General features: G+C 38.0%; 1 protein-coding gene across 6 annotated transcripts in view; it reads left to right on the top strand.

Moving 5' to 3' along the window:
• NAALADL2 (N-acetylated alpha-linked acidic dipeptidase like 2) overlaps nt 1-15,494 on the top strand; it is a 504,243-nt gene that overhangs the window by 463,973 nt on the left and 24,776 nt on the right. For all 6 annotated transcript variants that reach the window (XM_037406785.1, XM_037406787.1, XM_037406788.1 and 3 more), the window contains 2 exons: nt 5,706-5,799; nt 13,585-13,783. In XM_037406785.1, coding sequence (XP_037262682.1) covers nt 5,706-5,799; nt 13,585-13,783 — 293 coding nt within the window. The remainder of the gene's footprint in view (nt 1-5,705; nt 5,800-13,584; nt 13,784-15,494) is intronic.

The following is a 15,494-nucleotide window of genomic DNA, read 5'->3' as shown; positions in this document are numbered from 1 at the left end:
ATCAGAGATTTCATTTAAATAGACTCACTTTCTCATGCTTAATTAAAAAAAATCTGATAACATGAAGGAAGTCAGGGGGGAGGGCAGGAAGAAACAAGCAGAAAGCAGATTCAGGAGATTTGCTGGTATTATCAAAAATATTTCTTTAATTTTGCAGGGTGGAGAGGTTGGGGAAGGCTGATTATTTTAACATTTGAGATTGTTAATGTTGTGGCTCTGAGAGGAGATCTTAATATATGCAGAGATTTATTCCTTATTTACTGTTGTTTATGTTTGGGTTAATGTCAAAAGATCTCAGCAGGTCATTCTGCTAGTCAGTCTGTGTGGAAAGAGAGACCCCTTCATGCAAAAAGATGAACCGCTGAGATTAGAGAGTGTGACAGCCAGCCACAAAAGTTAAACCTGTTTATTCACCTTTACAAGAAAAAAAGGGGGAAAACCTTGTTATTTTCAACACACTTTTGTTGATTATGCTAAACAGCACAGTATCTTTCCATGGTCTTTCCTCATGATGAACCCCATGGATAATGTGTGAAGGGAGACGGAGTGAGGGCAAGTGTGAGTCAAAAACAATAATACTGATGTTAAAGGAAATTAAGGCTCAGAGTTCAAACGAGTCGCTCAGTGTCACATGCTGATCAATTGCAAGGATTGCATCTGTAGTATGGAGTCTTACGTATAGTCTGTTGAGTCTGTAGTTGGGAATCTACACAGGTGTACTACTTGGTACATTATCTGCTTTCTAGTATGAGTTGTTAAGGATTTTGGTAGATCAGCTGTCATGAGTATGCTAGTTTTCTCTAAAAGTGCACAGGTTTCAGTAGGGTTAAGTGTTGCTAATATTCACAGATAAAATTATGTAATAAACCCCTGAAAATTATAGAATGCAGGAAGGAAGAAAAAGTATGCTGCGTAGGTATATGGCCCAAAATATAAAGGAGTTGCCACTGCAAAAATCAGGTTTCAAGTAGCTGTGTCTCAATTCGTTCCAGCAGGTAAAACTGGAGTACAGCACTACTGAAGAGCAGTGTTCACAAAAGGATAAGCATTACAGTTTACCTGATTTTTTTGTTATGTTGTTTGTAAGTTAGCATCTCAGAAGAGGTCTGAGAGAGATGTCTTTTAAGATTTTAGCACTCTTAATGTGACTAAAAATGTCCTAAATGCTCATCATTTACGCCCACTGAGGTTTACATAGCATGGAGGCTAGATATAGCACACAGCTTCAAATTTCACTAGACAAAAATGAAAAACAATAATAATAATAAAAAAAATACCAAAACCCAAGACTCCACATGAACTTTGGTGTTAAAGAAACTGCCTGCACGCTATATGCTGATGTTTATTCTAGCAGATTGATCTCTGTCATGCATAATGTTTTCATATCTCCATATCCACTACATACATTTTCATTTTACTCATTTTAACAAGTTTCTTATTATATGACAGAATGGAAAATTGGTTGTCATACCTGCATTGTCCGTAAAATGAGATAACATGTAAGACATGTCCCTGCAAGATATGATCAATAACAGCATGCCCCAAAAGCAAACCTGAATCTATGTTCAAAAGGCTGAGTGGAGCCTTTCACATTTTTGTATCCTAGATTTTAAGCATTCAACTTTTTGTAAAATTTTGCATGCCAATAGACGTACTTTGAGTTGTTCGTAGGAGCTTGGGTATCTGAGGAAGTGAGTTGCCTTGAAAACTGAGGTTAGCTCACTGAAAAAACAGGTACGACATACTCACCAAAAGCAAATTACTGTGATGATTCCCTCCAACTCCATTTCAGTTTCCTTATTTACATTGTAAAACATCTAAAAAGATAAAGAATGTTTATAATTTACATCAATGACCATATTCTGTGTGTTTAATCTAGGTATTTTATTGTCCCAGTATTTTGGGGAGTGGTGCAGGTCCACCTGATGTTCCTGAGAGCTGACTTTTATAGTGAAATTAGGTTCATAAGTTGGGTAGAATTGCAAGAAGTCATTGTTCCTAAAAGAGTGGGTTATAACGCTTTGTAAGAGGGAAGACCCTACTGCTTCATTTAGGAAGTGTCACGTGATACTGATTCATCTTTAGCACCAGCATTTCTGAATGTTTGGGGGGTGTTTTAGCTTCTGGGATCTGCACGGTTTCAGAGAGATAAAGGCAGGGGCAGTAGTTATTTCCTTCCTACAAAGATGTTTACACTGTAAGGTAAAAGACTTTGAAAAAATGTTACCTTCGTATAAACCTGTTTTGAATAGTCAAATTTATTTTGCAATATACATAGAACCATAGACTGGCTTGGGTTGGAAAGGACCTTAAAGCCCACCTAGCTCCAGCCCCCTGCCCTGGGCAGGGCCACCTCCCCCCAGCCCAGGTTGCCCCCAGCCCCGTCCAGCCTGGCCTTGAGCCCTGCCAGGGACGGGGCACCCACAGCTGCTCTGGGCAGCCTGGGCCAGCGCCTCACCACCCTCACAGCGAAGAACAACAGTATAACTACAGTTATTGTTTTGTATTAATATTTATCTCTAAAGTAGTTGGAAGTTCATTAAATACATACTCGTTTGCATATGCATTTTAAATTGTATAAGAAAAGCATTTCAGAATCAATTAGCATTTGAACTATACGTTTTTTCTTTAGTCTTGATAACTGTGCAAATGTTACATCAATTATTGTGTGTATTGTGTATATATTATTATGTATAAATGTTATTTGAGAAGTTGTCATTAGTGCTATAACCAGTTCAGAATGGGAATAGAATCAATTATGCTGCTTAAGCGTTTCACTTTATAAGAAAATACTTGTCTTTACTCTTTGCTAAGTTATTCTTGCATTTAATAATTCAATAGGTAGTCTGAACCATTTTTCAACAGAGAAAAGGGGGCAGAAACTTGTCTTTGTTTTCCATGTATATTCAGTGTTGTACTCGAGGGAATGGTATATCCAAAAATAAGATTATAAATAAGAAATCAGTAGCCTTTTCTGTCTTGCTGCATTATGTGGGTTTGATATATGGTTCTGCAGCATTATTACTTACTCTGTTCAAATCAATGCTCTGAGCTTTCCTTTATGTGATTGATTTCTTCCAGATTAGTCTACAAAGTTACGTGATTTAATAAACAAACACACACTTTTACCTCTTTACTAAAACACAACTATCTGCAGTATTACATACAGAGATATTATAAAGTTTCCAGAATGCTTCAGTCCATCATAAGATTTTGAGGGTATACTTTATTTGGATAGGAGAGGAAACAATTTTGGTCTTACGTAGTCAAAAGCAAAATAAAATTGCTTGGAAAAAACAGAAATAAGGCAAGAACTTTTAAAAATTAAGCCAGGTTCTGTAGAAGATAATGATGAAAAGGAAAGACACTTACTAAAGTATTCTCCTCTTTAATGCCACTTTCATGCCTCAGAAAAGAAGCATTTTTTCCATACTTTTGTGTCCTTAAACATTGCAGTAGTGGATTGAAAAGTATCAGTAGCACTGTATAACTGTTCATGTCCCCCCCCCCTCTAAAATATACCTATGGAAATGTATCTTTAATTAGTGAATTAGATTTTTACAGAAATTGGGTGTCAGGGAAGAATTAAAATGTTTCATGTGATACAGGACTATTTAGGGTTCAGTGGGTTCATGCTCCATATAGGTGCCTCATCTTTAATATGATGTTACTTCCTTCATTGCCACAGTTGCTTTTCCATAGCAATGTACTGGTTGTTAATATTTTGGGCAGCTGTATCTTCAAAGATTTCTGTGCAGGACAAGGAAGGATTTTGCATGGCATCTGGACATTTAGAACCAGATTTTTTGCAGTTGCTTATGGCTGTATTATATGAACCTGGTCTGTGTACAGTTTTTTACAGATTTCTGTTTGCGCTAACAATATATTTTTTTATTATTATTATTTTATTTCCGCAATACCCCTCGGATATTCTAACTAATGTTTTTAATGCTTTTCAACCTAGATATTTGTGTATAATCACTGATAGAAAATATAACAACCTTCAAGCATTAATGGTGTGTGCAGTTGGGTAGTTTTGGAGAAAAGTTTCATGAGGGGTTACTGTGTAATATTTCAACAAAGATGTCCAAACACAGTATTTTTCATCTTCCTTCAAGTTCGCTCTTCGTTCTTTAGTTTTTCCGATAACAGCCTGACATATTGTTATTCCTTCCTATTTTTTTCTCACTGTATATATGGTAAGTTTTGGTGGTTTTTTTTTTTCTTCATGCCTTTTGCAATATCGTATTCTCTAGAGGTAAATCTCAGTAGCTTCACAGTGTGTCTCCGCTCAGATGTTGGTTGCAGCCTGATATACAGCATGTTCCCTCAGTCTCTGTACCCAAATCAGTCTGTGGCCAGGTCATTTCTTTAATGCTTTCCGAGAAGTGTTGGGGTTCCATTAATCTTTCTTCAGGATACCTGTCTTTTTTATATTACCCTGTTTTCATCCACTTTCCTGGAGATAGTTTTCCTTTTCAATTGCTTTACTATTGTTTTTAATATTCCTTAGTATTGTCTTTTCCTACTACTTTGTATTGTAGAATTAAAATGCTGCTTTCAGCACAGCAACTATCATATTGCTTTTGAAGGATAGATATTATTCTAACCGCCCCCCCCCCCCCCCCCCCCCCCCCCCCAGCACCTTGGGAAGTATTGTACAATATGATTCTATTCAGTCCACATTTTTATCAACACGATCACCATCCCCCACAGCCATCATTCCCTTTTAGAGCACAGCCCTACAGGTATTTTTTTCCTTTTTGCAATATCAAGATACGAAGAAGATGAATGAAAGTTTCTTGCATGTTTTTGTCAGTGTGTCTTTATAGCTCCCGTGAACAGTGATGGACTTGGCAGCCTAGAGACTGAAATCCTCTGTTTAATCACAGGCTAGGTATAGTTCAGCAGAAAGACATATTTCTATACACAGCCCCTGTGGCGTGGCTAAGCCTTGAGCTGGAGAGCCTGTCTTCTGCAAGTGGAAAAAAAGCACTCAGGCCAGTCAGTCCCCAGCCTCATCTCTGGAACTGTTGAAAAGAACCATCCGTGCCACTGACTTTCATGACAGGTGCTAGCGTGTAGTCTGGAGTGGACTGAGAGTTCCCTTTCACTCATTTGGGATTTTTTTTTTCTGTAAGTTACAGAGAGTGTGTAGTGTTCTATCCAGTTTGGAAGTTGGACATCTGCATGCATCAAGTTGCCGCATATCTCTTCAAAATGCAGTTGGTTTTCAGGTCAGCTTGCATTTAGCCATGAGCTTGATCTGAAGCTTATTAATGTCTGTGATTTTTTTTTTTTTTTTTTACTTTTGTAAACTTTAAAAATCCATTAGCTAAAACTAAACAACTACATAAAAAAAATAGAACTCATTCCTATTTTTAGAATGTTGAGGTGTTTTATTTGAAAACAAGGCAAAACTAAGGCCCTTCAGAGACTGCTGCAATTTCCTAGGTCCACAGAAAAAGTATTAACCAGAATTTTTGTGTGTGGTCATAACTTGTAATCTTGTAACATTTTTTAACATATTAGAAAGCAATGGTCTAGGTCGTAATGCTTTTCACAGATTTGTGTTTATGGGGGTTTTTAATTATTCCCTGAAAATCCAATGTAATGAAAGTACGTGCTATTCCAAAAGAAATGCTGACTATTAAATCCGTAGAAATTATTATAACTGGGTTTTGGGTTTTTTTTCTATTTTTCAGCTCACAGGACAAGTGACTTTGCAAATTGCCAATGAACCGGTTTTGCCATTTAATGCCCTCGACATCGCGTTAGAAGTTCAGAACAGTCTTAAAGGTAATTTTTGTTTGAGGAATATTGTTCTCCATTAATTTGGGGGGGGGGAGGGGGGAAGGATCATCTACTCACTGAGTACGGATTTTCAATTTCTTTTTGAATGATAGCCAGTGATTTTACTAATAAAACTGTGTAATTATATAATGCTAAACAAAACACAAATTTTGTTGCTAAACAAAGCCGTAAAATGTTTATTTTTCTTCTGATGTTACTCTGTCAGTAAAGTAATAATTAGTATTAAATGCTCATATTTACAGTAAAAGATAACCTCTGAGACTGAACGTTATTTTAATTCCCTTCAAGACTTTGTTCAGTACAAGCAAGAGAGGGCTTTTAATCCCATTGCCATTTGGCTCCTTAATTTTCACATTTGTCCTCTTTGTTTGGTTATTCCACTAACTCACCTTGTTGGCAGAGCATGCTAACTTTTAGCCTTTTTCAGGCATGAAAAGCATGATAATTTACCAATATGTATTGTTTGAGTTGTTTAAGCACTGAGACCCTGAAAGCTCTGTATTTGAAACTGATCTTGATGTGTTTGTGACAACAAGTTGGGGTTAGGGAGATGGGCAAGAAAGTTCTTAGTCAGAAAGTAGAAGTGACTGGTAACTTGGAAATTATGCAGATATAATTCTCATAGACTTTGGATTTGGCCCTGTTTGCTAGGTGTAGGATGCATGCCTTGCTATGAGACTGCTCCATCAAGATTCTGGAGCTGTTACTAATATTCCTGTGTTGCCTTCTCATTTCTATCTCTTTCTGTTGTCTTGTGGTCTTTTAGAACTTGATAAAATAATAAGCATTTTGCAGTCTTTTTTCCCTATGTTGCCAAACCCTAACATAATTCCTTGAATATGTATAAACTGAGATATTTCAGAAGCTTGTATTCTGGTCAGAATTCAGTAAACTTAAAAGGAATGGTGAAATGTATGTCCCTGACAAGAACCCCCATGAAAGACTGCTCCAAAGTGTGGTCTTGTTGGAACCTCACAGTGGAAAAATGTGGCATATTGTGTTGTGTTATTGGTGTATTGATGTGTTGTTATTTCCTCATCTCCAATTACATCTCTGATACAGATTACCTGTAGTGTGCTAATAAGGCCTTTCAAAAATATGTTTTCTGTTTATGCATTTAAGGAACTCTCAAGTTGATCTGTTAAATAAAAATATATGGTCTATAAAATCACACCAAAACTTCACATATATTTTAGTGGAATGTGAAAGATTTTTTTGCAATCTTGAGGTGTTGCCCCTGCATTTCATTCACTCCCTATAGTATAAAGTATCACTTTTCTGTAATACACATTCATAGACATATGATACCTTTTCTTTAATCTTTGCCATCCATCATTTTCCAGACCTAGGAATCAGAGGGCTAGCATTGGTCCGGAATCGGTGAGCATCCAAAAAGACAAGTAATTTTAGCTCTGTTGTGCCATATAAACATTGGCTTAGTTCAGCTTAAACACAGCAGGGAATGATCATCAAATGAAAAGTGTGGCTCAGCTGGTATTCCTGCAACTGAACATGAGGTGTCTGCTATTGTTCTTCCTTTTTTCTTTATTTTGAGTAACAGGGAATGTTGATTTAACCTGTCTTTTTTCCTCTAACTTCAGTTAGATCATTTATCTCAACCACTTCAGAGGAGGGAAAATTATTTTTGAGGCTGTAGGGCCAGCAGGATAAATTTTCTCCCAGTTGTTCACTTTGGAATTTTGTTTAATGACTTTTCTCATTACTTTCACGTCTCATCTGTCTCTGACTTGTGTCAAATAACAGTTTATTTTCATTTTCAAAGCCAATAAGACAGTGCTAGAAAAGATGTTCATTAGGCTTAATTTGTGCCTCTGCAGTCTGCTTCAGCCAGTCACTTAAACACACATTTTATTGCCTGTTGGACTTCCTCACTTTCTTGAAGTTAAGTCATACATGCAAATACTTGAGTCACAGTTTTGCAGTCTCCCGAGTGTCCTCACAAAAGGATGTGTGTGTCTCAATATTAGTTAATACTGTATCTATTTATGTTTCCAAAGGATTTAATTCTGTAGTGTGGTGGGCGTCTGCACTGCTGGCTCGGTTAAGTTCAATAGGATGTTACTCAGCGGTTTATAAACCATTTCTTACATTCAGGGTAGGCTGGATGGCAGGTTATAGGGAAATGTCATCCACAGTGTTTACATTGGCTTGAGGCCTGTTCCTCAGAAAGATGGGGAAAGGGCTGTTAAGCGACATGTGTTCTCTCTGCTTGCACACACCAGAACTCTTGGAAACAAGCTACTGCTTTTGCGTTTACCTGAAAGGAAGGGTTGTGACTGCAGAGACATTTCTTTTTGTGCATCTGCTGATGGTCTGATGTTTATACAGGAAAACTTGTGGTCATAAATGATGTGAGATGGGTTCCAAGGCTCAAATCCAGGTCCCCAGGGCTATTCAGGCTGTTATCTGTCTGATCACAGATGTGATATTTTAGAGAAACTCATAAATATGTGACAGTTTAAAATATTCTTGTTAACTACACATTGCAGTTGTGCAGTGTTTGTGCCTTTCATGCATTTAAAATCAATACTCACTGCAACTTGAATCGAATACAAGAATATCTCGCTGGGTTTCACATGCTATGAAAACCCAATCTATCTTTTGAGGTAGGGCACAGACAAGATGTCAAATCTGGTGTGTGAATGATACAGATGGTTCTTTTAAGCACTTCTGTAGAAGTATTTTGCACCTATATGTGACTACAAATGTATAAACATTTGTGTATAAGTATTTTGTATGTATAGAAGCATTTTTATTCAAAACATATTTGTGTTATCTGCTGAATGCTTTTAGTACTGTGCACTCTGAACTTGCTCCTTGTAGCCTGTCTTGCACTGGGTTTGAGCCTTGTTAGAATTTTGTATTACAGCAAGCTTCAGGGACTGATGATGGAGTTGTTAAAAGTGTCTCATTAGGATTAAAAGCCTTTCTGTACTTTTGTACCTGACTGACTAAGCCATGACAATTTCAATCACATGGATTACAAAAATAAAGGCAGCCAGGTTCGGTGCTAGCCATGTCGCTTGCTTAGGTGCTGTTGGCTTTTGAAGCTGATACCAGTTTTCATTACTGCAAGTCACTGGGCTCACCTGGACTCACGCAGACTTTTCAAAATATTAGTTTCTGTTGCCCCAGCCTTAGGTTGTGGCTGGGAAGCACTTAGGCGCACATGCTGATCCTCTAGTTGTGGGTGTCATCACAGGCTGCTGAAGCCAGTACACAAATTAGAAAAGCTGTGAACCGCCTAGCTGTGAGAGGCCTATGAAGACAAATTAAGTGCAAGAGATTTGCTGGTTTTCCCTGTATAGGGAGGGCAAGGGCTGTGATTTACAGCTCTTTGGCTGATGCAGTGTCAGTTGTGCGTTGCTTCCTATCAGTTAGGCCCTTTCTTCTCCCTGGGATGGATGTTTTACAGATGTTACAACAGCTGAAGTACTTGGGGTGATAATAGTAGGCAGTGCTAGCAGAAGTTTAAAAATAATCTGGTTTATGATAAGCCATTTCCTAGAAAGTCTGCATGACTTTCCACAGCCCTGCCTCAACCTATACATTTCAAAACATCAGTCTAAACTCTCTGTCCTTAGAAAAATCAATACAGAAACATAGCTCTGTCATTACTTGATGGCTGCATACCCATCGCCTACAGCTATTTGCTAGTCTTCAGCTTGGTGTTTTACCTGCTTGACCGTAGTTCCCTGATCATTTAGGGTGCTTTTCAGAGTTACTTTCTCCATCTGTCTGTAATGGTCAGAAAGTTTCCCTCTTTACCATTTTCCTCTTGAACTCATTATCCTTGACTGCTATAGAGGGGAAAAATGCAACAGTAAGTTATCTGTATATGTTATCTGTATGTAAGACAGAAATACCTTCTTTTGCCATTAGACACTGACATCTTGTCTTCAATATTCTTTCAAGGATATTATATAGTATTACTGGCGAACCTTTCATCAGCCTTTAGAAAAAAAAGTTATGGACAAATGCATTTTCCAAGGACAAAGCATTTGGTACTGAAAGGGAAGGTTGAGCATTTATTCTGTATCACTAGGCCATATATGTTTCATCAGTTCTGTATGAAGTCATTGATAACTTCATAGAATCATAGAATGGTTTGGGTTGGAAGGGACCTTTAAAGGTCATCTAGTCCAACCCACTTGCAGTGAGCAGGGACATCTTCAACTAGACCAGGTTGCTCAGAGCCCTGTCCAGCCTGACCTTGAATGTTTCCAGGGACAGGGCATCTACCACCTCTCTGGGCAACCCGTTCTAGTGTTTTACCACCCTCATTGTAAAAAAATACTTCTTTACATCTACTCTAAATCTACCCTCTTTTAGTGTTAAACCATTACCCCTTGTCCTATTGCAGAAGGCCCTCCTAAAAAGTTTGTCCCTGTCTTTCTTACAAGCCCCCTTGAAAGACCACAGTAAAGTCTCCCTGGAGCCTTCTCTTCTCCAGGCTTCCTCTGTATCGACATGCATAATAGTATGTCACAGCATGCCTTTTTAATGTTAGCTTCTTTGAAAAGAGACTTGTTACAGGAATACCAGATTAATTTGTTTGGGTAGTAGCAGTCATGGTACCAAAATTGAAGCTGATGGCAACATGTTCTTTGTACTGAGGATGTTCATGGATTTGTGTTTCTGCCCCCTTTAGGGTACTTTCTACAAAGCTTTCCCATTCAGATTTTCCACTGCCAGGTCTGATCATCCAGTTTTGCACACAAAATCTTCGTAGTGAATACAACACATAGCTGATCCTGAATTTGCAAGCTAATCAAAGCCTAAAGCCATTTCCCCTCTCTCTCTTACATGCAAACACATAGTCACATGCATGGTGAGTGAGCGTCATGCCTTAAACTGCTGATTTGTCTGTGTTCATTCTTCTGCAGGTACTCATAGGCAAGTACATTCATACCAGCGGGCACAAACACAATATTAAAATGTTAAATCTCTAGCAGTGCTTTCATAAAAGCAATCAGTTACATAAGGAAAGGCCATTGTATTCAGTGTCTGTAAAAATAAACACCTATTTGCTGTATCCTGTTTCTGAATAAAGTCCCGTTACATTTAGCAAATGTAATGAAATTCAACAGTCTAATCCTCTGATCAAGAGTATACATACTCTTGAGTCACTTTCTTATACTGGCAATTTTATTTCTCTAACAACTAAACAGCTAGCTTAGGTGATTCATCATGATTCATACTGGAGACAAAAGGACAAGGAATACAAAATACAATAATGTGGTGGTGGTTTTTTCCTGAGTGAAGTAACACAATTTTTTTTATTTTTTCTGTAGAAGCATCACAAGATGTTTAAGACATTATTAGTTAATGCATCCTTTTCTTTAAGAATCATTTACTCTTCTACTCCCAGCTTCTCAACTGGAGAAGAGCATAAATCACAGTTTCCCTTGACAGTGAAGTTCAGTGTGTTGTGGTAAAAACTGGTGATGCCCTTAAAGCTGTGTCCTCAGTTCTCTGTGGCAATACTAGCCAGACACTTGCAGGTTTTGTACTGAAGTATTAAGAAAGGGCCTGGTCATTTGTTTTATGAGAGCTGGTTTAGAGTGTGATGTACACAGTGCTTTTTACTCATGACTGCAAAATAAAATGTAGTTGGTTTAGGGGCAAAATGCATGCTGTGGAGGAGGGAGAGCATTTACAGAATATTTGCGTTTAAAAGGGTGGTCTGGTTGGCTTCATTTCCAAATATTGAATGATGTCTTCTCCCTTTATCTCAGCTTCCCTATTGAAAAGGTATAGCTGATATTTATAATTGTTTACATAATAGATTAGAAATTATAGATGTTGCACATTACTTGGAATATGAAGTGCTTTGCTGAAAACAAAGAACTCTCTCTAACGGTGAATTTAAACCTTTCCATATTGACAGAAGTCCCAAGGTAAGGTATGCACAATGCCTGGATTATATGCATGGAAATTGCAAGTTCTTCAGCTGCACAGGATGTTTGCCTGAGATTTGAAAATTAAGGATATTGATAATTTGAAAAATATCCCAAGTGTACCAAGTTTATATGCTTGGAGAATATTTTTCTGAGGGATCAACCTAATATAATCAGATCTTAAATTACTCCAAATACAGTCAGATACCAATCCTGGACATCAAGGTACTACAATGCCTGTTATCCATTCTAATTAGGGAAGGGTGGATTGGGCAAGAGCCACTGACAAAGCAACCTTGTCCCAAACTGAGACAGACATAAACCATCTTCTCTCACTCACGTTCCTACAGGGAGCTTCTTCTGTTCATTGTTGAAGTTCACCTGGATAGTTGAGGAAATCTGAGAGTTTCTCTGCCACCAACATGTGCCTGTCCATGTATTTTGGATCATTTCACGTTTTGCTAGATTAGAACATGTTAGTCAGCTAAATGACAGGAGTGCATAGGGATCTATGAACTTCTTTGCCTTTGCTGAAATGTGTCCAATAGCAAATCTCTTTTTCCGTATGAGAGGGAGAATATGTCATATTCAGGCATTTCGTTGAATGTCTTAGTTGTACCTATTTACTTTTCCATTCCTGTTGCTCACCTTTCAGACTCCATCCATAAATAGTTTGAGAACTGGGTTGATGTTCTCCATTCACTATTTCTGGTCTCTCCCTATATCTGTTAGACAAGGAACTTTAGTATTCATTTAATTAGTGTCTTGAACCACTCTGTTGGAGTAATTATCTAAGTCACTAGGATACTGAACACACTGGGGTTTGTACAGTCAACTAAAGGTGAGACAGCTTCTAAAGCTGAGTGGTTTGTTTTGATTAAATTGTCATTTGCAAGATCTAAGGTTAGTTGATTTTCTGTCCTTAATAGGCAAAGTGAGGCTTGGTCTTAAAGATAATTTCTGCATCCTGGAAGTGGTTATTGCTGACTGATGTTACTTTTTCCTTTATATCACGTTCAGACTACGCTTTCTCTTGCTATGTGCTTGTAAAAATTAACACAGTCTATGCACACAGTGGGAAAGGAGGGCATGCTCTTCAGCTGCCCTGCAGGTGGGAACAGACAGCGCATTCACAGTGCTCCAGCTCACCTACTGCAGACAGGGAAATACTGAAATCACAGTGTCCTCCAGAGTGCTGTGGGCTGTTATTCTTTCAGAGTCTGTAGGATTACGAACAAAGTAACAGTTAAAATTCCAAATAAAGTTTTGAAAATATTGACTGGATTAGAATATATGTTTGGATATCAAAGTGTTAGTTGGTTCATTGCCGTATGATTTAAGTGATTAAGAGGAAGAATTTCACATCCCCTGTACAACTGTTGTTAACCTCTAGAATTCTAAAAGTTGAACAAAATTCAATTAAACTCTGCATATCACAATCTTCTATGCAGCAGTCATTATGGAATTCAAGCACAAGCTTTCAAACTTGAGAGCAATAGCATCAAATGGCATTGAATAAATTCTGTCTCAGGAGGAAATGTTATAGTTACTGATTTATAACCATTGCTTCCTGCATGCCTGTTTTTCCAGTGGTGGCTTTCAAGTTGTGCCCAAAATCATTCTTCATAGCTTATTAGATCCTAAAACATCAGAGCCCAAATTGATCTTCTTTGAAAAATAATCAGAGCTTATGCACAATGATCTGTGGCTTTCCTTGATCTATTACGCAATTCTCACAAGGGAAAAGAGGCTCAGGTTTTAATTGGACTATTAATTTTGACTTGTAGGCAAGTGTAATAAGTGGTGTTCTTTGAATCACTGGCAACTGTCTTGCTCTTACTGTTTCTAGGTGAAGAAGTAGACATTCCTCAGTTGCTTACAGTGGCATCACATCTGAGGGACACTGCAGAATTGTTCCAATCAGATGAGATGCGCCCAGCTAATGACCCCAAGGAGCGAGCTCCTATCAGAGTCAGGATGCTCAATGATGTGCTACAAAGCTTGGAGAAAAGCTTCCTGGTTCATCAAGTTCCTCCAGGACTTTACAGGTATGATGTTCAACACATTCCTCTTTTGAGCTACAATAGTAATCTTGCATTATTGTGTTTTGAAAACTGTTATGCTCTTCACAAAAAAAAAATCTCATTGAGTATCCAAGAGTAAAGCTTTTTTTTCCTATCTCATCATTTCTGCAGAAAAAAAAAATAATTAATTACAATACAAGAGGTCGTTAGAATGCAGCATTGTAGCATTTCTGTTATGACATCACTGCTAACAAGATGTACAGTGTGATGGCTACTCAGGCAGCATGACAGCTACTTGTGTTAGACGGTACAGTGAGCTTTCAGAAGAAGAAAATACTTTGAAGTCTAATACTGCTTGACAAACTCCTATATTTTATTTAAAACTTTTTACAGTTCATTGAAGATTCAGAATTATACAAGATACTGTGTAGCATTATTTAGCATATTTAATTATATAGCAGTGCTCTTGGGTGCGTTTCAACCAGTCGAAGGCAGTACAGTGGAGTGAGTCAGAGGGCCTTAGTCAGTCGCCATTCATAACATCGTGTCTCTGGTTAGAATTATTCTCCAATATGGATTCAGCTGCACTACCCAGGTTGATTGTAAGATGTCATAATCATTCCATCTTTCACTTTCTAAGAAAGAAGTCTACAGGTCTATATCTCTTACCATAGATTCCTCTACAAAAAAAAAACTAATGGCAATCAGTAGCTTAAGAAAAGTTCAAAGAGCAAGAATTGGCCAAGCCTGTCTGAGTAATGCCTGGCCCGCTGGCTGTTCAGGAGAAGTTATGAAGTGTGTGCATGTGCTTCAGTACAAACTGTCCAAAGCACTGTATTACAGCCCATCAAAGTGGTGTTCCATAGCTCAGCCCCAGGGATATGTTTGGAATGCCCTGGGCTATAGGGTGAGGGCATATGTGTGCTGTTTGACTTCACCAGACCTACTGGGATTATTTTGAAGGACTCTGGCTGAAGATAACCAATGGCTCATCAATACTGCCCATTAGGAGGTTTCCCAAGTCAAACCATCCCTAAAGCCATACCCAGATTTTACTTTAGGGGAAACTACTTGGCATACTCAAAAAAGAGAGCTCAGAAGTGGACTGACATACAGGCACAGGAGACTGACAGGGGCCAGGACACGGAAGTGAATGAGGTGTCTATGTTATTTAGTAATATAAATATACTTGCCACGAGAACCAACTAAAGTAATAAGACAGTACTTTGATGCAGTTGATGAGAAAAATTGTCAAACGTCTTGTGCAAGTGATTGTTTCAAGTGGGCACAAAACAGACAGATGGTAGAGACAGACTTTGGAAGAAAAGCAGAAAGCTACAGCATCAGGAGGAAAGGAGGAAGAGATGCTTCCATCTTGTCATAAACCAAACGTGGTCATCTTTTAACAAGAACAAAAGAAAGAAAAAAGAAAAAGAAAGATAATTGTGCTGAACTGAACGGTGTTAGTGAATAAAATCCCTACAGCTATAATAAAGAAAATAAAATAATGATATTTGGGGAGGGACTAATTTGCTTCATTCCTGCTGTGACTGGACTTATAAAGAAATAAACCAAAATGTGATTAAATAAAATCTAATATTCCAGGTTTAGCACTGCTGTCTTTCTTTTCTGAGCTGGTATAGTGTTGCAAAGGAGCCATAAAACTGCTTAATGTAATGTATTGTGTCTGTGTTGCATCGCAACAGCACTCTGTTGAATCTGGCCCTGTCCTTAT

This window comes from Falco rusticolus, chromosome 13, assembly GCF_015220075.1.
Source record: "Falco rusticolus isolate bFalRus1 chromosome 13, bFalRus1.pri, whole genome shotgun sequence".
NCBI lineage: Eukaryota > Metazoa > Chordata > Aves > Falconiformes > Falconidae > Falco > Falco rusticolus.
The sequence above is the reverse complement of the archived record's forward strand: the minus strand, read 5'-3'. Positions and strand labels throughout refer to the sequence as shown.